The sequence below is a fragment of the Meriones unguiculatus genome, chromosome 6 (genome assembly GCF_030254825.1).
Source record: "Meriones unguiculatus strain TT.TT164.6M chromosome 6, Bangor_MerUng_6.1, whole genome shotgun sequence".
Lineage (NCBI taxonomy): Eukaryota > Metazoa > Chordata > Mammalia > Rodentia > Muridae > Meriones > Meriones unguiculatus.
In genome coordinates this window covers 15,308,006-15,331,786 of record NC_083354.1, presented here as the reverse complement: position 1 = coordinate 15,331,786, position 23,781 = coordinate 15,308,006, and the positions used below count along the sequence as shown (strand labels likewise).

The window sequence follows — 23,781 nt, the reverse complement described above, 5'->3', positions numbered from 1 at the left end:
CTGCTTTAATATGCCAACTCCCAGCAAAGTCTAGCCTAGTACTCAGAGTAGTCTAGTCTGGGCCCCATACTCCTGCCTCATGCCTGTCTGCAGTGAATTCCTTTCTTTCTGTACATGGTCACGTTGTAAATTATGTCAATTATGTGAACATCGCCCACATCCAGTCAACCCAGTGATATCCCATAGAGCCTTCCAGACCATGGCAGCTCTTCCCAAATTCCTGACCTTTTCTGCCCAAGGGGACTCTCTAAATGTTGACTACTTCTTTCTCATTCATAGATTTTATTTTTGTCATGTATACATTCAGGCAGTCATATTTTCAGGTCATCAGTGCATCTGCCTGCATATGAATGGGCAGTGGAGCTTTTCAAAGTATAGTTACAGATGTTTGTAAGTCACCAATGTGGGTGCTGGGATCCGAACTTAGAACCTCTGAAAGAGACAAGTCCTCTTGACCACAGAGGCACCTCCTCCAGGCTCCTCACCCCTTTCAGTCTGTGCTCTTCAATTGCTAACTGAATCGCCTGCCCCGCCTCTTACACTGTCGTAAGGTAATACTCATCCACATTTAGTTTTCAATATACCTCTGTCATCTTTTAATCTAGGCTAGACATTCCTTCGGGGTAGGAACAGCATTGTGTCCCAAAGGGGGTATTAACTCTCTGGGGGGGGGAAGTTAATGAACCCCACTGGTTTGTGCTTTTGCAGGAAGAAGTGATGGGATGAATACTAAATCAGAAGGCCAGTAGCCTAGACCCTGAGAAACGGAACCACTTTCAGGGAAAAGAATCAGGCTTACCAGGGAGCTCCACTGAATATATGGAAGACACTAAGAGGAAAGGGTGAAAAATACTGTAGAATGTGTGGGACCCTGGCTTTCATGATGGGAAAAGCACACTTTCACCATCAGGCCATTTCTCAGGAGATATGAATGTTAACGTTTATGAAGAGCTCTGTATGTGCTGTGACCACTTTAGTGAGAACTCATTTAGTCTCCTTCTGAACCTTCAGGCATCGGTGAGTGGGACCATTCCATGTGAGTCACCCACTATCCCAAAGTTCTGCCTGCCAGTGACCAAGTTTCCTTCTCAGTCCCAGTATGTTATTTATATGCATATCTGGAGTCATCCTCCAACAAAGCCTTCCATCTCAGAGTCATCATAACTCCGGCTTCACTGCTCTCAGGGCGGAAGTATCTCTTCTATGTGACGAGGGGCTGGAGAGTGTGTGTTTAAGCGTTATGTGCTTTATCTTAAACATAACTGGAGCTCTTCCTGCCTCCCCCTCCCATTTTTTTTCTGAAACTGCAGAAAACAAAGCACTTCAGTCCTTTGTTTTTATAGGAAGAAGATTATACTGCTAAATACAAAATCAGGAAAAATATTGTCTGAATTCTGAACAAACCATTCTTTTTATAATCCCAATAAAATTCGGTAAACCCTCTGATTCTTCACTGTTGCTCATTCACAGTCTGTTTTTGCTAATGTACTGGAACTTGCAAGTGTTTTTCCACAAGTCTGCAAAGGAGACTTTTTTTTCCTTTTCAGTTCCATGTACTATTTTGGCTACGAATTCCCATCACCACAGTTTTTAAACTGTAATGTACATTTGGCAAAGTCACATAGATATCTCACTATGCAGACTTAGATATGAGCTATGCCCTCCTTTAATCTGTAGAGGTCTTTTGAAGATACTACTGATAGATATTCTAAAAATATTTCTGCATATCTTGATTCCTCTTGTATGAATCAGATCAGAATTGCTGCTCATTCATCTTTCAGAGTTTCCTTTTTCCTGACCAACTGAAGCTGAGATTCTTGACTTTGGTGTTTGAGTCTGGGCATTCTGGCCTCAACCCAGTGCCCCTCCTTGCTCTGTGAGACTTAGCCAAATGTGACCCATCTTTCATCCAGACTGTCTGTGGGATTCAGGATGATACATTCCCTCTCAGCACTCACTCCTTTTCTCTCAGACCTGAGATGCTTTCCCCTCTCTTCTGTTCCTAAATCCTCCAGCATCCCTCCCTGTGAGAATATCATAGATACCTAGGGAGAACTCGTTCACTACCCTTTCTGCATCTCCCTGGGCTTTGACCAAGCACTCCTGTTTCTGGGCTGGTGCTTTTCTGTTCTGAATTCAAAGACCCCTGGTATCCACTTACTTCTGTATTCTCTGTGTCTAGTGAGCTCTCAGGTAATGGCTTTTGAATTTCAATGCCACAGACAAGGTAGGTTATTTTATCCTTCCCATAAGCAGCTGAATTTTAAATAATGTACAGAGTATGTAAAGTCTGAACACTGTGCAATGATTAAAAAGAAAGATGCTGAGAAGTTGTCACTGAAATTGGATAATGGAGGGAATATAGGACAGAATTTCGGAGGCTTGCAGTGTCACTCAAAACCCATGCTCAGCTATCCTGTTTGATCTTGAATACAAATAATGGTGTTACCTAGGTCTGGGGGAAAAAAGGAAATAGGAATTTGTTCGGTCTAACATGCAGGGCATTTAAGAAAATCAGATGAGGAGATGCACACATGAGAAAGATTTGACAAATGCCTACATCAGTTCGGCCTGTTTTTTGTTTTTTTTTTTTTTTTCAAACTTCACAGCTCTCCTCAGCATTCCTTTTCCATCCTCAGCTTACTGGGCTTAATTGACCCAAGGAAGAAGCAGGGTCATACCTTTGGGAGACAGCCACTGGCATCTGCTGCTTTGTTTTAAGAACAACCCCTCCCTCCACTGAGGCTCAGTTCTCTGACTGGCCTCTAGACAACTGTGGATGCTTTAGTCCTTGGAGTTCCGGCTTGGGAAAACTGATTGACAGAATTCAGGTATAAACCTAGGTACTGGGTCAGAAGAAACTCCTTGTAGGCATAGGTCCTCACAGGATGATTCCCAGATAAAGAATTGCATCACAGAAATTAGGGCTGAGGGAAACTGGGACCCACAGGCTCCGAAGGAGCAGGGTTAGACCCCAGTCCTGGAGAGATGATTTGGAAATAGCTAACAGGGTCTCGGGTAACAGGTAGGAGTTAAGTTCCCAAAGAATCCACAAGTGCCACGTGGCTGGACTGAATGAAAGATTTACAGATCACAGACGACAGAATGTTTGTGACACTGAGATATAGATAGAAGGGATTCATGTGAGGACTATCTTACAGTTTGGAGGAGAATGCAATATGCCAGTGGTGGGCAGGTACCTCCAGCCAGAAAAATTAGAAGATGATGAGCTTAGAGACAGGAGTCAGATTGATTGATACATTTCTATTTCCACAGGACACATTCCACTTTTTTTTTAAACTCCAAAGCATAAGTTGTTCTAGTAAAATCCAGGAAGGGCTAACCTCAAATCCTAAAATTTTACTTTTCTTTTCAGAATGTGTTGTAGTGTGTTTCCTTCTCTCTAGTACTGATCGATTTATACATAGCCAAGAGGCTTCTTACTCAAATATTGGAACTTTCAGGAAAAAAAATAGTTTTGAATTTTTTCTGTATTTCTGTTGTTGTCACTGCCTGGATCAGTTTATAACAGCAGGTGAGGTGGACGTGGTACATGACTCAGGACAGTGAGGTGGGAGGATCAAAGCAGACAGCAGCTCTTCACGCCACCAGACATGAAAGATGATCGGTGTCCTTTTCCACGAGGAGTGTCATCAGTAAACACAGTTTAGGAAGTCAATTTTCTTTTCTAACCCTTTAATAAATACAGCCCCCACATACATACACGCACACACGCACTACATGCCACATACATACACATACACCACACCACATAAATACACCCCCACACACTTAGACACACATACACCCCATAATACAAACACACATACACCCCACGCACTCACACACACTACACCACACATGTGCAGTCTCTCTCTCTCTCTCATAGCCCAGACTCTCTCACAACACATACAGAACATCATACATCCCATATACCTAGACCACACACATGTAAGCATACCGCACACATATGTATACCACACACACCACACACAATATAGACGCGTGCTACATTCCACACGCACACACACTCACACGCACGCACACAACATACTACCCCACCCCCACAAAGTTATTTGGAAAGGAAGCACTTTTAAGTCCCATTGAGACCCATGAACATTTAACTCTCACTGCGATACTTGTCAGTCCTTTGCTATGTGAGATTAACGCTTGTCGTACAAGATTTCTGAGTTTTCAGTGGAATTCCAAATGAAACAATTGTATTACCAAGAAAGAGTATATAAGGCTGGTGTTTCAAAAATTATTTCCACAAGCGTAGAAATCCTGAATACAGATTATGCTAACCTAAAATCCTCCTGAACCATCTGTTTAACTCCATTGGGGGGAGGGGGGTTGCATATCTTTCCTTGAGAACATATGTGGTGATATTTTTCGTTCATGTTTTCTGTAGAGATTCAGAGGAAGAAATATAAAATAGAAATGTGCTGTGGTTGAAGTGAGGGGATGAATGAGCCGGAGCTAGCAGATGTCTGGAATGCATCTATTTGGCTATCTCCCGGTCACAGCTGGGACAGTTGTACAGCGGAGGACTCACCATGGAGAGATGCAGGTGCCCTCAATGAATATCCATGAACACCATATCCTACCTTTATAGTGGCCAAGACCACCTCCATTATTGCACATTGTCTTGGTGTCAGACCCTTGGCATCTTCTCGAATCATATGCTCCTGGAAGATAGGTTAAAAATTGCTCAGAAAATGACAGATGGATTTATTTAGTGACCTTAAAACAAAAATCTAAACAGTTTCTACATACAAACATTTTCTATTTAAAATATCTTCTTAAGGGTTTAGAGAGGTGGTCGGCAGTTAACAGCGCTCACTGCTCTTGCAGAGGACCTGGGGTCAGTTCCCAGCACCCATGTAGCAGCTCACAATCATCTAGCCCTAGTTCCAGGGGCTCTGGTGCCCTCTTCTGGCCTCTGTGGGCATTGTATACACACAAAGTTCCTATATACATGAAAGGGAAGCACTTATGTATATACGAATAAGCAAATCTTGGTCATTTTTTTCCCCACATTTTTGATAAATTTCCAATTGTCGAAGGAAGGCGAAGCATCCTGAATAAAAATGAAACTCTGGCAGAGGTATACCATTATTTACATTCCAAATTAATGTTAACTGAAAAGATAATGTAACCTAAAAACTCTGTCCCAAAGGCTTTTCACTTCAGTTCCTTGATTTGTGTTCTGTCCCTCTGAGGAATTCAAGACAGCAAGGAGATTAAGGGGGTCAAGTTCAGCCTCCCAATGATCACAGTTACCGAGTGTTGTAAGTACAGTGTTCCAATTGATTCCCTTTCTCAGACCCTCTGGATGTTTGTCCCTTACTGGGAAGAGCCCCAAGGAATAAATCAAATGAGGCTGTGGAGATTTTCAGACTTTTAGTGTCATTTTAATACTTTAGAACTGATTTTAATATGTTAACTAGCTTTTCTTAATTGTTCCCTGTAATGTGTCTCAAGCCATCATTCAAAGATTATTTAAGAAAATGATAGAAAGTTAGAAAATATAATACTAAAAGAAAAATTTTAAAGAATCCTGATGCTATATTGGTACTATTTTCCAGGGCTGTGCAATTCTAGTTAGCAATGCTCAGCATACTTATCCATACTTGCTCTTTCCAATATTTAAAAATATATACTAATAAGCAATATGTGTTGTTTCTACAAAGCTATAATTGCTACCAGCAATAAGTCATTGCTGCTCAGGTTTCTCTGGCTGCTCAGGTAAGAGATCTGTAGTTAACCTACAATTTCAAGTGTATGTTAGTAAATGGTTTTGATATTGTGTCAAGAGTCTAAAAAGATTGAGGGACATTTAATTTATTTTTATGTCAAATAATTCTGATCTTATTAAATAGCAATGGCAACCTTACAAAACACACATATATTATAACGTCTCTGAGTATGAAGTAACAAAAGCATATGTCAGACTGTAGGAAAAGCCCAGAAGTTTAATTTTAAATCATACATCTCAGACTAAAAGAATTGAAAAATAATTTAAAAAATTGAACCGGGGGACTAATATAGAAATTCAGTAAATGTAGAAAAACAATTATTTCCTACTTTTGTTTTCTTGGTTTTGGGTTCTTTTAAATGAGGTAGTTACTTCTCTATATCAATCTATCTCTCAAAAGATGTGAATTCTGAATGTATCCATCAGTACGATGTGTCCACCATATCATCCTACTTAGATCTACATTCAATCTTACATCTTCAAAATAAAAGTAGCTTTTTTTATTAAAAAAAAAAAAAGAAAACGATACCCTAGTATCATGAGAGTGATTCACTTTGTTAGGTGTGAGGTTCTTCCCATTAGCTTCAGTTTTGTTGTTTTGCATAAGATTGCAGAGGAGTCAAAGACCATAACCAAGCAGTATGACATGGGACCAAGTTTTCTCTTGTTGCCATAGTCCTTCACATTATTGAATTATTACAGTAGTCTTGCTGTAGTAACCCTTACTCAGTTTTCCTTTGGTAACTTAGAATATTCACCAAAACCTAAACCACTGGGGACCTACAGAGGACACTAGCTTGTTATCTTTTCTGTGCACACAGCCTTTCTGGTGACCCAATCTGCATTTTAAATAAAGTAGGTAAGAGTTGGGTATATGAGATAAACCAACTGGCCCACAGCATTTCTCATGGCAAAACAGCATTCCTTCAGAGCTAATGATGAATCCATGCACTGTAGACTTTAGTGGGATTCCTGACACAGAGTTGGGAGGCTGATTTCCTGTATGTTGTTGATTGTGTGTGTGTTTTTAACAAGGATGTTAGAGCAGAGACAACCACCTAGTTACCGGAAAGACGGTGTGCTCAGGTGAGCCGTAAAACAGGGGGAAGTGCAGAGCTGAAAGATAGGTTCAGGGTCTTAAGAAATGGTAGAATCCCCATCCAAACAGCCATGAGAACCAAAGTCAGCCTGATCCATCAGATCTCACATAACAACTTCACTTTTTGCTCACACCAGCTGGTCTTTCTGTCATTTGAAGCAAAGAGGGTCAATGTGATATTTTACTGGAAAATGGAAGCTTGAGTAATAGAGTGTGCAAAATAGAAGTTGGACATACTCTTAGGGGAATTTCTTTTGTCATGAGATTTAAACAGTTTCATCTTCATGGTTTTACATGAGAAACTTTAGTCCCTTATTAGCCTATTTTTCAAGGTAGCATCCAGAAATCCCAGTGTGGTAAACAAAAATGATAAAGAGACAAAGAGCCAAGATTGTAAGCAACAGCTTAGTACTGAAATCTACTTTATTTATTCTGTCTTAACCATCCACAGCACTGAGCACTTGTGGAAAGCAATTTTAGGGGATGGTTATATCTTTTTAAGATGTAATGTAGAAGATAACATTAGGAAACTGAACTTATAAGCGCAAGCCTTATTCCAGTAAATAAACATGCAAGCTGATTATCTTTCCTTGGTGGTGTGATATGAAACAATACTTACGATACTCATCTTTGAGATACCAGCTGGAGGCAATGTGGGTGGTGGCAGGATGATCAACATAATTGTAAGGATCAAGCACTAAATTTTTTTAAGTTGTAAAAAAATTACATCTATAAACTGGAAACCTAAGTGTTTAGCTCATGCAACGGAGATTAGAAAATATTAAACCATCTTCCATGTCTGTGTCCCATCCCTGAACTATATTCTAGTGGGTTGGAACAGAATAGAAGCAACTTGTATTTTAACGAGAAGTTTGTATCCTACAGATACTCCAAGACTTGGGAATCCCAAGTGATAATTCAGGGCAAAATTATTTTGTAAATAAAATGCTCACTTGTAACAGAGAGGTGAATGTGTTTGAGAGTCTACGGTCCCTTTCGATGACTTTTATTTTCCTTTATTGTGTTTTTTTGACTTCAAGACTTTTCCAGGTTTCACTGCCTCTATTCAGTTTTCCATTTTGCCTTTATTTAAAGCATGTTTAATACAGCAAGACAAAAATGACCTCTTCCTTGCTTCCAAACTTAGAATCTTTGAAAAAAAATTATTTTTACTTTATGAGTGTTTCTCCATATGCATGACTGTGAACCATGCATGTGCAGTGCTCATGGGGTCAGAAAAGGGTATCAGATCCCCTAGAACTAGAGTTACAGATGACTGTGAGCCACCGAAAAGGTGCTGGGAATTGAATCCAGGTCCTCTCCAAGAGCATCCGGTGCTCCTAACCATGGAGACATCTCTCCAGCCTTAAAAGTCTGAAAGTCTTAAGGCGAGTGTATGGACACAGATGTGCTTATGTCCATCCTGCTGTGTGAGAGGCCATTCTCAGCAGGAGGGTGGGATCTGCAGAGCTACAGGACATTTGCATAAGGCTAACCAGTGTCCTCAGGTCTCTTACCTTCAGTTTGGATAACTGTCCCAGATCTTTAGCTGCAATGAAGATCATCTGAGGTCCCTGGAATCACAGCGGGGAAGAGAAGGAGGACTGGGTCACCAGATTTTCAGGAATAGAGTTCAAGATCAAAGCAGAGTCTTTTTTCTTCCATTATGAAATTTTGGGTTTTATGTCAGGTGTGCATAATGGATCTATTCTGAAGATGGAACAGAGATTATCTGGCAAGGCTGGCAGCGTGCCAGTCAGCATCAGCGCCCCACTTCTGGGAGTGCTAAGTCTGGGTTATGGGACCTGCTTCCCAGATAGGAAGCACATGGACCAGACTTTTAACTATTTTCTACAGAGATACTCTCCTCACCCTCCTCCCCAAAATAGATGTGTGTAAAAGCTTAAGACATAAGGCTGAACAAGGTAGGGACATTCTTCCCAAATGGTGTGTGGCATCTGTCAGAGACCTTCTCAACTCTTCTCACAGTAGGAGATTCCCCTAGAACATCAGGGTCCTGTGCAAAACCAACCGACCAACCAACCAACCAACCAAACAACTGATGTGGAAATTACTGGATACACCATTCAGAGCACTCTACATTAGACAGCAGAATCAAGTCTGCCAGTGTATGTGACTGGAAAGCTACCAAGTTTGGCCAAATTCACCAGCAGCCGGGAATAAAGTTACAAGCGATTCTCAACTATCCTTTCTGCTTTTTTCCAATTGCAGAGCTCATGGTCATACATGAGAACAGGAACCATCATTCATTCTTTTCTGTGGCCATTATTTTTCTGCTATTCTGCTTATTTCTAGTACCAAGCCCAGTAGCGCCGAAGACATATTAATTTGACGCTTCACTGCTATTTGATCATGGATGATAGAATGAAACAGTTTCACACTTGCAGATGACGGTGCCAGGGAGCCTTGAGGTCATCCTACACTTTCCCGGAAAGACCTGGTCTAGAGGATGAAATTACATATGGGATTTCTGATGTCGCATTACATGTACATTCTCAAAACCCAATAGTCTCCAAACTGCATAGTGTAGTGGGCCTGATGCAGAGAGCATCAGTGGACAAGCTAACATGAGCCCAAGCAAATTTCCACTGAAGTTACTAAAAATAACCGTGGGCCGGTGAGATGGTTCACAACGTAAAGGCAGTTGTCATCATGTCTGATGACTCAAGTCTGATCTCCAAGAACGCAAGTAATGGAGGCGAGAACGGACTCCCATTAATTGTCTTCTGACTTCCACAAGGACATCACAGCACAAGCACAGAATCCCCGACTCACAGATCAAAATAGATAAATGTTTAAAAAAAAATGTTACTTTAAGAGATCACTTGGATAGATTGAGGTGTAGGTGATGGCTGCCCTGGGGATGATTAAAATGCAAAACAAGTAAGCAAACAAACACCCAACTCCAGCTGTGGGTTAAGGCTGTGCATGTGAAGTGTTTCTCTGAGCACAGGCCAGTCTCTCAGGGGTTGACTCTCTTCTGGGTCCATCTTTCTGTGTGGAGGAGCCTCCGTTTGTGGTTCTCTTTGGAACAGGTCTGTACAATAGCCACATTAGAGCTTCTTCCCTCCTCCCCATGTTTCTGCTTGTGGAGAATTGACATACACACCAGCCCACTGTTATTATCCCCTGCTGACCAAGCCCGTAAAAGCTAACTTGCATTGTGGCACTATTAACTAAACTAGCTTTCATATCAGAATAAGACCTCTGCGTGCTTGAGTTATTTGTATGTGACTTGACTGTAGGCTCCAAATAAAGAGATCCTACATTCATGGCTAGGAATTAAGTCAAAACATCTTCATCTTACATCTTGGCCTGCCTTATTTAAAAAAAAAAAACAAAAAACTTTCTGCACATAAACCATTATTGGATGCATAAGGACCCAACATACGTGATTAATGGTTTTGACGTGTGTTTTTAGCGTACTTTATAGTTACTTGCTATTTGATTCCATTTATCTTTTCTTAGTCACACGCACACAAAATCAATTATCTCAAACACTAGCTTTCCCCCCCTATTCTTGCTTGGTTCAGCATGTGTGAACTGAAAATCCTGCACTGTGTGACCACTTGATCATTGTGAAGCTCTACAGCTGGCTGAGCTTTCTGCTTTCTCTTTTATTTTCCTGCCCGTGATACAATCAAGCCCTTCAAATCCACAGAAAGCCATCTTTTCTATTAACCTCCAGGCAGGGAGGCAACAGATGAAAGTTGAAAGGAGTGCTGAAAAAAAAATGTAATGTGACCGCACTAGACGGGCCCTTCTTTCTTAAGCTGTAACATTTAAGAAGCATAGTGGCTATCTTTGGCTCTCAGCCTGTTCTCTGTGGATTCATGGTAATATTAAATTATATGCTATTAAATTAAATATAAATTAAAAATATGTTAGTAACTAGATAACTTTAAAAATTGAAGTTAGGCTCATCTCCCTCCCTCTCTACCTCCCTCATTTCCTCCCTCCCTTGGCCCTATGTAGCCAAGGATGACCCTGAACTTCTGATACTTCTGTCTCTACCTCCACAGAGCTAGAATTACAGGTGCACCCTACAGCACCTGAATTTATGTGGTATTGGGGATGGAGCCCAGGGCTTTGTGCATACTTGATACAAGCCTGACCAACTAAGCCACATCTTCAGACTCCTTGACTGTTTTTTTTTTTAATATTTAATTTTATTTATATATTTATTTGTTACAACTTATTCACTTTGTATCCCCCACTGCAGCTCCTTCCCTTGTCTCCTTCCAATCCCACCTACCCTCCTTCTCCTCCCCCTATGCCCCGACCCTAGTCCACTGATAGGGGAGGTCCTCCCCCCCTTCCATCTGACTTTATTCTATCAGGTCTCATCAGGGCTGGCTGCATCATCTTCCTCTGTGGCCTGGCAAAGCTGCATGCCCCCAAGGGGAGGTGACCAAAGAGCCGGCCACTGAGTTCATGTCAGAGACAGCCCCTGTACCCCTTACTGGGGAACCCATTTGGAAACTGGGCAGCCAACTAAGAGATGAATAACAGTTAAGTTTGAACTTAGATAGCTACTTTCATTTTTAAAATTGATTTAGACAGGAAGAAAAGTTCTTTAATCAACCATTGTTAAAATTTTATGTGCCAAGAAATGATTTATACACCCAAAATGATTTAATTCATACTCATCTGAATGAGAAACGATCAAATAGGGTTTTGTGTGCAGGAGGGGACCACATTCTAGGTACGTACTGTTTGGTCCGTCAGCGGGGGTAGCACAATCTGTTTCTCTATCTTGTTAAGAACCAGCTTCCAGAGCTCCTTCAGAACTCGCTTCAGGACGGTCTTCTCGCAGATCTTTGCTGAAAGGCTTAGCCTGAAATATGATCAGATGTACATTTACTCTTGAGTCTCACTCATGTCCCGGGCGACAAGGTTAAATAGAGAGTGACATTTTCCACCAGCACTGGAACCCTTCAACAGCCCCTCACAGCCTTCAAATACCAGATCCATTTATAGAAAATATATGTACAGTTAGGAAACAAGATTTACAACATATAGTTATATATGACATACATATATTTAACTGTGCTTCACATTATTCAGTTTGCTTGATGGAAAATGAAAGCAGAGGGAAATGGTTGCATCCGGTTTCCTACAAGTGAAAAATTTCCTTTTTACTGGTGAATAAAACTCTATCGTGTATGTGACACTTTCCTCCTCCGTTTATCTGTTGCTGGACACCTGGGCTGGTCCTATAACATGGCTGCCATGGCTGGTGCTACAGCAAAGATGGGTCTCTACATGTCTCTCTGCTGTGCTTACTAGGCCTCTTTCAGGTATGTTCCTGGAAGTGGTATGGCTGGATCACACGCAACTCTACTCTTTTTTTCTTCCGATGTTTTGAGAAACTACCTATACTGATTTTCAGAGTGGCTGGACAGTTTGTGCTCCCACTAGAAATATGCAAGCAGGGGCTCCCCCTTCCCCACATCATCACTGGGGTTTGTTGCTGTCATTCCTGGGCCATGGAGCAAAATGAGCATGTGACACAGACATCTTTCAGTCCATCCAGGATCCAAAGTTTTGATAACACAAACAAGCTTTCCTCACGTGAGATAAGGACTAACATTTTCTGATGTTTGGGCACACCACCTTGTCCTGATTAGACTGGAACTGAGGAAAAAGAGACTAAAACCAGTGGCATGCTTGTAGCTCTTTATAGGTCTCTGCTAGATGGAAATGGAGCATATAGCTCATTTCAGGAAGTGCTTCAATCTCAGGAATGTTGAGAAATGTTTTCTTTATAGGGGCCTAGTCTAGGATAATGTGAGTTCTACAGGGATTTTCTCAAACTCAGCTTGAAGACTTTTGGGCCTCCACTGTTTGCTTTAAGTAACTAAAACCAAAGGAGGACTCCCATAACTGCTTCCTTAATGCAGTCAGAGCCAGCCAACTTCCTAACACAAGCCATAAGACAGCGTTTTGAAACCTGGATTATCTAGATTGGCCAGACATAGAACCAAGTGTCACGTGTGCCGTTGGCAACGGGGATTTCTCATTTTATATGTGGTCCCGTATTTCATGAAAATCTACCCAGTCAAGTTTCTGTACCCCTGTGTGCCTGTTCCCCACCTGTATTCATTCAGATCCTATCCACCTTTAAATTCCCAGCCCACATGAATTCTTACCCTCTTACAAGACCTTCAATCTGTCCCTTGTTGTGTATATTTATAGGTACCTTTCTTCTTTATCTCTTCCAAAATTATCAGTGCCTTGAAAGCAGAATTGGTGTCTTACTTTGATGTATCTCCTCTGTCTTAGTCATTCTTACTATGACAAAACGCCATGACCAAAGCAACTTGGAGAGGAAAGGGTTTATTCAGCTTATACATTTCCACATCACAATTCCTCATTAAAGGAAGTCAGAACAGGAATTCAAGCAGGACAGGAACCTGGGGGCAGGAGCTGATAGAGAGGCTATGGAGAGGTGCTGTTTCCTGCCTTGTTTCCCCTGGCTTGCTCAACTTGCTTTCTTATAGAACTCTGGACCACCATTCCAAAGATGGCACCACTCACAATGGGCTAGCCACTCCCGCCACATCGATCACTAATTAAAAAAGTGCTCTACGTGGGTTCCCTAGTAAGGGGAACCAGGATTATCTCTGATATGAACTCAGTGGCTGGCCCTTTGACCCCCCCCCCCGAGGGAGGAGCAGCCTTACCAGGCCACAGAGGAGGACATTGCAGCCAGCCCTGATGAGATCTGATAAACTAGAGTCAGATGGAAGGGAGGAGGACCTCCCTTATCAGTGGAGTTGGAAAGGAGCTGGGAGGAGATGAGGCAGGGAGGGTGGGATTGGGAGGGGATGAGGGAGGTGGCCATGATTGGGATACAAAGTAAATAACCTGTGATTAATAGAAAAAAATAAAAATTTAACTAATACAAAAAGAAAGTGCTCTACAGGCTCGCCTACAGCCCAACCTTATGGAGGTATTTTCTTAATTGAGATTCTGTCCTCTCAGATGACTTTCGCTTGTGCCAAGTTGAAATAAGTACACCCTCTAGCCAGTGACTTTAAAATTACACATTCTGACTGAGCCCAGAGAACTTCAACTTTCCGTATCTCACACAATTATCTCTTTCTTAAGTATAGTTAAATAATTTCCATGTATTTTGAAAGGTTGTAACTCTTTTCTAACTTTATACATTATCTCATTTTGCTAAGACTAATAAGGAATGCCACATAGGATGATATAATCCATTGTAATTACAAGTGGACTATTAAGCATGTAAAATGGGGGCTGGAAAGGTGGCTCAGTGGTTAAACATATTGACAGCTCTTCTTAGAGGGCCTAGGTTTGATTTTCATCACCCAATACAGCAGCTCACAGCTGCCTGTAACTTCAGTTCCAGGAGACCTGATGCTGCCTTCTGGCTTCTATGGGCTTTGCATGTCCATGGTACATACATATACATGCAGACAAATGCTCATACATATGAAAATGAAGAGTTTAAAAAGAATGTAAACCTATCTAAATGTATTGAAAACGAGAGTAAACTCACTTTTCTCCATTCTTGTATTCTACAAGTGGTAATATAGATCCAAAAATTACTCAGCTAGATATTGGCATTATCAAAATTACCTAGATGTTCCATATTCTCCATAACTTTGGTTTCAGAGTATGTAAAGCAAATGATATTATTAGGGAAAAGTCATGACTCAAACCATTGATTGGCATTCTGAAAAGGAAAGAAATTCCTCATGAGGAATAGGAGAATCGGGATTGTCCAGTCCCATTTTCTATAAACACTGTATAGAACCAATGATCTATATAGAGCCCTGTATAGGACCACCGTATAACCAAATGCTCGTGTTTGTAGGTACCGAACTCTGTATTGTCAGAGAAGAGCTATACAGCATGACAAATTCCAGGGGGGCATTCAACAGATAATGTCATAAAATTCTGTACTAAGAAACTAAAGATACGAAGAAACACCTTTTCCTTTATCATCTCCATTTCCTGGCTTTCTTCTTTCTCATACGTCCACCTGCCTATCTACCTTCTCCACACTGTACCATCCATCTATCTATCCTCCTCAAAATTGCTACCCACAGAGTGAGACTTAATTTTTCTACCACGTACTGAAATTAAATTGACAGAAACATCAGCCTTTCATCTGCAGTCAGATTATAACCAAACGGAAATGGAGTTGAGGTAGAAGCCATGAGTGTGTACAAGAGGCTCCTCCTACTCATTGTTGCTTTGTTTGATCTGTCTTTTCAATTTTCAGCCTCTTGTTAACTTGCCACAACGACAATAAATGTGATAATGTATATAAACTACTAGATGCGACATGGATCTTTCTTATGTATTTAAAGTTATTTGTTTCTCTTGCCCACCACTAGTTCTGGTTCTGAGCACAACTCATACCGCATCTAGAATGTCTGCAAACACAACCATCTCTGATTTTTGAAGTTGGGGGGTTTGAAATATTTGTATTGATAAGGTGAAAGAATATAGGAATCCAAAATGCTTCAATATCCTAAATTTCGCCCCAACCCCCAGTGCTAGGGAGTAAACCCAGGGCCTGACATCTGCTAGAAAAGCCTGTGACATTGAGCTGCCTCCCAACCTGGAAACCTCAAAACTAGGACTCAGATTCTAGACTATTTCAGGTCTGAGAACTTTAATTTCGGCATGTACAGCTGGTATTCCTATTTATAGGATTGTGTAGCTAGTTGCTAAAGTAAATGGTCTGGGCTGTGAATATATTTTAAAATATTGGTGCTCTGAGCCTACCAAAGTTTACTAAATCAGAACCTTGGAGCATAGAGACATGAACGAAACAAAATACATACACCAACCAACCAGCAAACCAAGCAGAGTTGAGAGTTGTTTTTTTTTTTTTTTTGGTTAAGAAAACTCCATGCCAACCCACTCCCAGATAGACTGTAATCTCAAAGGCACTAGGGGCTTGGGCTTTCTCTAATCCTTTCCAGTGATTAGAGCTGGGTTGAACATAGGTAGGCGCCGATTATGTCGGGCTTTGCTGAATTCATTGTATTCATGCACACGCTATTTTCTTCTCCTGTGGGTTTCTGAGGAGAAATCAGATATCCTGGATTCAGTTTGGTCTTTATGCCCCCAAAAAATGGGAAACAATGAGGAGCAGGAAATTTGAAACCTTTCTCTGCTTCGGAACAGCAACTCCCTGAGCCAACAATACTGGCTCCTCTCCTTTTCTTTTCCTTGCTCATACAACTACTAATAAATTCGAAGTGTACTGCTTTTTTTTGTATGCATATATCTGTGTGTGTGTATGTGTTTGTGTGTGTAGGTGTATAGGTTCATATGCCCATGTGTGAGAACATGTGAATATCAAATTTCACTCTTAGGACTTCATACCTCAGAATCTCCCCACCTTTGTTTTGTTTTTTGCTCTTTGGTTTTTTGTTTGTTTATTTGTTTTGTTTTTTTTGAGACAGGGTTTCTCTGTGTAGCCTTGGCTGTCCTGAACTTGCTTTGTAGACCAGGCTGGCCTCATACTCACAGAGACCTGCCTGCCTCTGCCTCCCTGAGTGCTGGGATTTCGGGTGTGCCACTGGGCCCGGCTTCCACCTTTGTTTTTGACACAGTCTCTTGTTGGCCTGGAGCGCATCAAACCTGTGAGGCTAACTGGTGGGTGAGACCCAGGGATCCTCCTGTCCCTGCTGTATGCCCTGCACTGGGATCAAAAGTATGTGCCATTATGCCCAGCTGCTGCTCGGCACAGGTTCCTACAGAAACCGGAAGAGGATCCCAAGAGTTGGAGGTACAAGCAATTGTGAACCAAACTGTGGTCCTCTGTGGCGGCAGCAGCAGCATGTCCGCTTAGCCCATGAGCCATGTCTCTTGATTGGACGCTGGGGATCAAACCCTGGTCCTCACGCTAGCCTGCGAATACCATGTTCATTGAGCCATCTCCCAGGAAGTTCTTTTACAATCACTGTGTACAGAGAAAACCAAAACCTCCCCTAACGGATTAGAAATCAGAATTAGAAATTCTAGGCAACAAGCAAAGGTAAAGTGGGCCAACAACTTACGTCTTATCCAAGAAGTCCATGAGCGGCCGCAGCGCAATCTCTGCGTCCATCGCCGCGCTGCCTTTATTCGCCGCGCTGTTTCCGTTTGCTCGCATCTGACTCATCTCGGCACCCATCTGCTTTATACACTCCTCGATCACAAGCTGGAAACTGAGAAGAGAGAACGCAAGCTCTGGAGGAGACGTCGATAGACTGAACCGTTTCGGATGGAATGGTTTTCCTTCCTCATTTGCCTGCAAGGCTTAGTGGCTGTGAACATGTGCTTTGGATCTTTGTGTGCAGAACAGACCGGAACAGACCTGCTCTTCAGGTGGGTCCATGCAACAGGCATGCTGTTCGTTCAGCTGCCGTCTCCGGTGGGGACAGCTGCTGGGCCTCTGAGTGCATTCGGAGAACTGACTACTCCAGAGAGACTATGGGCACTGGGACCTCCCTTCTTCCCCATTTTCTGTAACTCCACACCCTCTTTGTTTTCTCCAGTCTTTCCGGCAACTCCTTTCCAATTGGCTATGACTATGTAGCGTTCTCATAGTCATTAAAGAAAAACAACGTGCCCATTAAAGTTGAATTTCAGACAGTAAATATTTTTGTGTAAAAGTGTTTGTTCTAATATTTGGGGCGTAATTGTACTAAAATCACTTACTGTTCATGTGAAATTCAAATTGAACTCAGCTGTATCTAGATATTACACATTGAGATGCTTTGAACTTAATCTTTGGTCCAAGAACCCCTTTCTTGGCAATTGCCTGTGGTTCCAAATCTACTTGTGCAGCCCTGGCTTACACCCCACACTCTTCATCAAACCCCATACTACTTCATCAAATCGTCTGTGTAAACTGTCCATGTGCAAGTCTGCGTTCCTTATAGCCGCCATCTGAGCAACCATAACCTTCCGTGAAGTACCATAAATCTGACGGCTTACAAGATCCAAAATGTGCTTGTTCGGTCAACCTATCACCAGCCTTCGCCCTCCAACTGTCGCTCTGTCCAAGTCTTGACAGATCCCTTTACAAGAGAGACCAGGTTTTGCTGCCCCGGTCAAAAGTCTTGGGTAGCTTCCAAAGCCAGTTAGAGAAAAATCTGAAAACATTGCAAGGATGACAATGGACAACAGAGACTTGAGGGAGTCCTTTCCTGCCACTCTGTTCTGATGTTTGTGGCCGCGAAGGCATAACAGCATCCCTGGAGCTCTTGATAACTTCTGGGTCTGATGTACCCCTGAATATCTTATGGACACTCTTAGGGTCCTTCTTCCAGGGAAATGCTGATAGCTTCCCGGCATCTCATTTGTCTGAGGGATATCCTAGCTCTGCAGAGTCCTTTCCTAAATAACTCAAAACAAAGTCACAGCCCCCTGAGCGCCCTAGCCACTCTGTATGTTTTTACTTCATTACGTTGCCTATTACTTGACACATGGTGTGTGCTCAGTTATCTATTTACTACCTATTACTTTTATTAACTATAAATTCTCACAGAGCAAGAACCTATTTTACACACGATGACACAAAGTAATCGGTTCCGATGCCTGGCACAAAGTAATTGGTTCGAGAAACACTGGGATGATAACGTAAGATGGTGTATTATTATAGACAGAAGTATGAGGATATGTCTTTAGCTAGGCTTTCTCAACACAAACAAATGGCAGCTCTGCAGACGTGACAGGTGACTAAGCTAAAATGTGGGGACGGCTTTCTAATGATACGCATCTGGAATTATCAAGTTGTGTGCCCGGAATAAATACAGGTTTTGTATGTCAATGACACTACAATAAAGCTATTAAGGAGTGAGTGTTGGTTAAGTGCACCCCTGGGGTACCGCCTTCCGCTTGCCTCCCGTCCCATCACTCAGGATTTAAATAGCCTGGAAGAGTTCCCCTTGTAGTGTTTCCATTTATTTTCCGTATCTCCAGCACTGATGCTGGTGGTCTTTACCTGAGAGAGGCAAGGGGGAGTCTGAAGGAGTGGATGTGCGTGACATTCATTACTGAGATGCTTCTGACAACAGGGATAATTAGAACATAGGTGCATTTGGGAGGGGAACACCCACTTAGGAGGAAAGAAGGCACGGGAAATGTCCAAATTACTGGGTGGCAAATGACCTTAACACTGAAATCAATCCAGCCTGGTTCTTCTCCCTCCTTGTTCCTGCTCACCCCTCCGTAAACAGTGATAACACAGGCCATGCTATCAGGAAGGTTACAGAAGCATCAGTTCCTCAGATTTTTCCTCAGGTTTGGAGCTTTGCTATATATTGCTTGCTGTCTGAATTAAATAGGATATACGTGTGGGGTCTTTTGTGCACACACATGTACACATATTTAATAAATGCATACTGTGTGCCAAGCATGGTTCCAAGTGATTAGAACGCACAAATGAACAAAATGAACACAACTCGTCCACACACGTGAGACCGCTCACTCATTTTACCTTTTACCTTGTGGAAAATACTTTACCGAGTCTGCCGTGAAGTATTTCTTTTCTTTCTTTCTTTTTTTTTTTTTTTTTTTTTTTTTTTTTTTTTAGTTTTTATATTTTACCAAAGATAGAAAGCACTCAGTAGATTTAAAATTAGACCATTTGGGTATTTTTTTTTTCTTTTCCTGGCATTCCAATAGTGGGTTTATAAACCCTTGATTAGTAATTCTAAACACCTCAAGGTCAGGGCCTATATCCACCATCATTTTGGTACTTAGCAATGTTTGGCTCCTGCCTTCTCTTTGGGCTTCTTCACTGTTTATGACAGTGTCGCATAGCTGACATCTTATTTGCCACCTGATCCATATGGATGTGGCTCCTTTAGCACCTGTTTATATATTACATTAAAATAACCTCCTTGGGGGCTCTCACCATGATCAGTTTAAAACCCTCACCAATCAGCTTTTATGTGGCCATGTCTGTTGTTGGCCTTTGGTGTCTACAAGGATGAGTGGAAGGAATCGGGCAGGCATCCATCTTTGCAGCGATGTATATATTTGATAGGGAACTAGCACAGATATCTGATATAATGACAGAGCACAGGAATGTGGGAAACGCCTACTTGATTGACTGACGACAGTGGCATCAATGGTCCCTCTGGCGGTAGCCACCTCTAAAGTAACTACCTTTTCTCCTCCTGAATTGCAAGCCAATACACTGAGGTAAGAGAGGGTCTGAGCAAAGCACAGCAAACTCAGGTTTCCAATGTGTAAAACGCAGGCTCCTGAGCAGATTCAGCCTGTGAACTTAATCAGCAGCCAGGGTGTGCAGTGGGGCATCTGAAGAAAGGGTTCACAGCGTTGATGGACAAAGACATTCTGCTTTTGCCTGAGTCTAGAATAAACCAAACTACAATTTGCTTAGTGAATTCACTCACGAGGTCTTCTCTTTTTCAATTCCTTTATTTTTTATTTTTATTTGAAAAGGATATTATTCCCCAGCTCGACTAAAAGTAAAACCGGTGACTAATGACAGCAGCCTTCTCTGGCACCCAAGGGACCAAACCCTCCCTCTGAGAGTTCCTAGGAGAGAGCCTTCAATTATTTACACTCAGTCCAGGCAGCTTCTGGCACTAATGGTTCCAGTAAAGAAATGGACTGAACCGAAATGAGTGAGCAGTGTGTGTGTAAGCAGAAATTTAAGGGGCACACATTTTGAACCTTCTAGACCATTTTACAATTGATCACCGACATGAAATCACTTGGTCTGTGGAGGAAGCAGGTGATCTGGGAGCATGCCAGGTGCCTGTGAAAGGTTTCCGACCGGGGTTTGCCTCCATCCTGAATTCTCGCGAAGCCAACCTAACAGCTAAGCGTACTGAAAACAGTCTGAAAGATTTAAGGACAGGAGAGGCGGTTGGCTTTTGGAGTGAATTCTCTCCTTGTTTAGAAGTCTCCGACCCCAAAGGAGCAAGCTCAGTAGTCCTCCAGACTGACTTTGCAACGCTGAGCGGCTCCCTACGGACTTCCCACCCACCTGTGTGTGCCGTATCATAGCAACAGCAGACAATAATTATTCTTCTTACAAGGCAAGCGTGATGGGTGGCCTGTTTACTTCAAGAACACAAGTGACCGTAACCGGACTCAATTTGTTCTGATATTTTAAAAATAATAAAATTGGGTCCTGGGCAGCTATGAGTTTTGGCACGTAGGATAAAATACATGATACTCTTGTGTCAGAGGATGGCGCAGCCGCAAGAAAGAGCCATTAAGAATAAGGTGGTTTTACTCTGGTCAAGAGGAAGAAATGAGCCTGGGTGGAGGTCTAACATTCTGATGGCTTGGTTTAGAGGACCAACTGTCAGAGAGGTAAGAGCGCCCCTGAGGAAGGTGAGGCCACCTCTGAGGAAAGAAGGCTCAGCTTAGGCCGCGCTGAAGAGACGGGCTGAGCAACTGCCTGCTTAGCTTCCTTCTCAACGCTTCTCCAGCACAGTAGCTTGCTGGGCTGCAGCACAGCAGCCTCCGTTTCATGACTCCACCTGTTTTTCTCTGTCACTGCTACGGGGCAGGCTTCCCTAACCCTTCAGGCTTCCTATCTGCTTCCTCTAAAGCCCTTCTTTCCACCACCCGCCAGACTTCCATTCCCACCCCCGTCTTCTTCCCTCCCTCCTTTCTCCTCTCCTGCCCCTCCTGCTCCTCCTCCTTCCTCCTTCTCCTCCTCCATTTCTCCTTTCTTTCTCCCTCCTTCCTCGTCCTCCAAGCAACTGTTGGGATTTACAGCTTGGCTCTCCTGGTGTTTTTCTTTTAAACTCTAATAAAATTGTCCTCAAATATAATCTTGTAAAAATAATGCACTTCTACAACCCTAATAGCACCAATCTTTCTTTCATAACCAAAGTTTGTCTTGATTTTTTTTTCCAAATCTGAGTATGTGATTTAGTCTTTGGAGTAACAGTGGGATGATAAATCTTTTTTTTTTTTTTTTTGGATGATAAATCTTGCTAATATATTCAGCTTTCCTCTCTCTTAAACAAAACACAAAATCAAAACTTTCTCATCAAGAGGATTTAGACAGTTTACAAAAATCAACTATTAGAGTAATCTAATAGTTTCTGCTTTGTTTAGCTATCTTATTTCCCATAAAGTTATAAGCAGATCTTGCTTTATTAGATGCCCCTTTACGTCCTCTAACTTTTCTAGATAATTCTTTGCTGCCTTTCATAGCTAAAGGCAACCTCTTTTTTTTTTTTATTCCTTTGCATTTTTTGTTCTTTAAAGTTTTTCTTTGGTTAACACATTAATTCACAAAAAGAATGGAGGCGGGCCCCACAGGGCTGAGCCAAGGCCCCATCACTGTCACTTCTCCAGCTAGAGCAATTGAGTCCCGTATCTCGCCCCTGTATCTCTGAAACAACTCCTGCCATTCAGACCCAAGGTAGAGAGAGCCTCCATTTTGCTGATTAACAGTCAGGCTGAGTCAGCAGGCTCATGAAGGTCACTAGCAACACAGCACAGAGGCAAGATACTGAGCTCAATGTAGGGCAGAGGGAAAAGAAATGTACTAAGCTCTACAGAGCCAGGATGCCCCAGCTCTGTGTCTGAGCTGTTCCCTGAGGACACTCTCCAAGCTGAGAGACGTTGAGAACATGCCTCTGACAAGCAACAGAACTCTGTCTGGGGCTTTACTGGGCTTCCTTCTGCTATCTGAGAAAACACAATGCTTCCAGACTCCCCTAGTCTTTCTCAGTAAGTATGGCCTTACTAATCATTAAGTGTTTACAAATCATTTATCTTTCTAGAACCCAATTGAAGAGGAGAAGTATTCAAGCTTTTGCCCTGAAGATAATTTTACAGCCACATGGGGAAACTGAACACATAATTTAAACCAATAAGCAAACGCTTATTTAACTGATATTTAAAACAAATTTTATATCAAATTAACAGACTCCTTCCAAGATATATTTAATTTACACCTGTTTTAATAATTGGTAGTAAAATGTCTGCTCTATCATACGGGGGCAGAATAAAGTTGATCTCAGGTTACGTCTCATTCTTTAAAAACATACCCTAGATGAGGCAAGTTGACTTTTAAAAATATAGATGCCCATAGTTTCTAAACTCTTGCTCGTGAGGTAGCTGGATCATGAACATTAAGTGACACTGAGGTCATCTGGTCTGGAGCTGGGTATCACTTTTCTGAGAGGCAAGGAGAATGACATGCCAGGCATGAGCAGAACATGCTTGTGATGTAAGTTTTCTTCCTCCCTGCCTCCATTCTCCCCCCACAACCCCCTGCTCTCTAGCTCACGCTGGCATTGCAAATGGTTCTGAGCTAAGATTTCTGCCCCCAGAGAAAAGCAAGGGAAGTAAATGAGTCCATCAAAGCCCAGAGCTGGGTATTGTGAGCACCACCAAGGTGAAGGATGTACAGACATCTTTCAGCAAGGCATCACTCTTGGATCCTGGGGTCATGAAAGGTTTTTCAGAGGAGATGATGCTTGGAGCGGGTCCTAAAGCAAAATGAGTAATCATTACGAATAACACCTGATACAGTCAGACAACTCATCAGGATGCTTACCTTTCTCCGTAAGTGATGCTGAGCTCATCCAGAACCCCGTTGAGTTTAATTTGAAGTTCTTTTAGAATAGTGCTAGCTTCGGGGTCTAGCTGCAGAGAGACGATAAAGAACGTCACTTGGGAGTTTTCAGAAGGAAGCTTGGGTCTACTTCTCTTAGAAGCACTGTACTTGTAATATGGCAAGACCAAACAACAGTAGAAACATATTTTTTTTCTTCTCATTTTTTTGGTCTTTAAAATGCAAAGACTCAGAAAAATGAAGAAACCAGTAAGGATTCTCATTGTAGAGAATATTGATTGATTTAATAACATGCTGAAGGAGGTAAGAGCTAGAGGGCAAAGCTTCTCTTGGTTATAGTGATGG

At 42.1% G+C, this 23,781-nt stretch overlaps 1 protein-coding gene across 3 annotated transcripts in view; it reads right to left on the bottom strand.

Annotated features, from left to right (window-relative positions):
• Positions 1–23,781, bottom strand: part of Unc13c (unc-13 homolog C) — a 483,555-nt gene that overhangs the window by 42,613 nt on the left and 417,161 nt on the right. For all 3 annotated transcript variants that reach the window (XM_060384763.1, XM_060384762.1, XM_060384764.1), the window contains 5 exons: positions 23,419–23,507; positions 16,928–17,077; positions 11,592–11,715; positions 8,375–8,431; positions 4,608–4,688 (listed from right to left, as the gene is read on the bottom strand). In XM_060384763.1, coding sequence (XP_060240746.1) covers positions 4,608–4,688; positions 8,375–8,431; positions 11,592–11,715; positions 16,928–17,077; positions 23,419–23,507 — 501 coding nt within the window. The remainder of the gene's footprint in view (positions 1–4,607; positions 4,689–8,374; positions 8,432–11,591; positions 11,716–16,927; positions 17,078–23,418; positions 23,508–23,781) is intronic.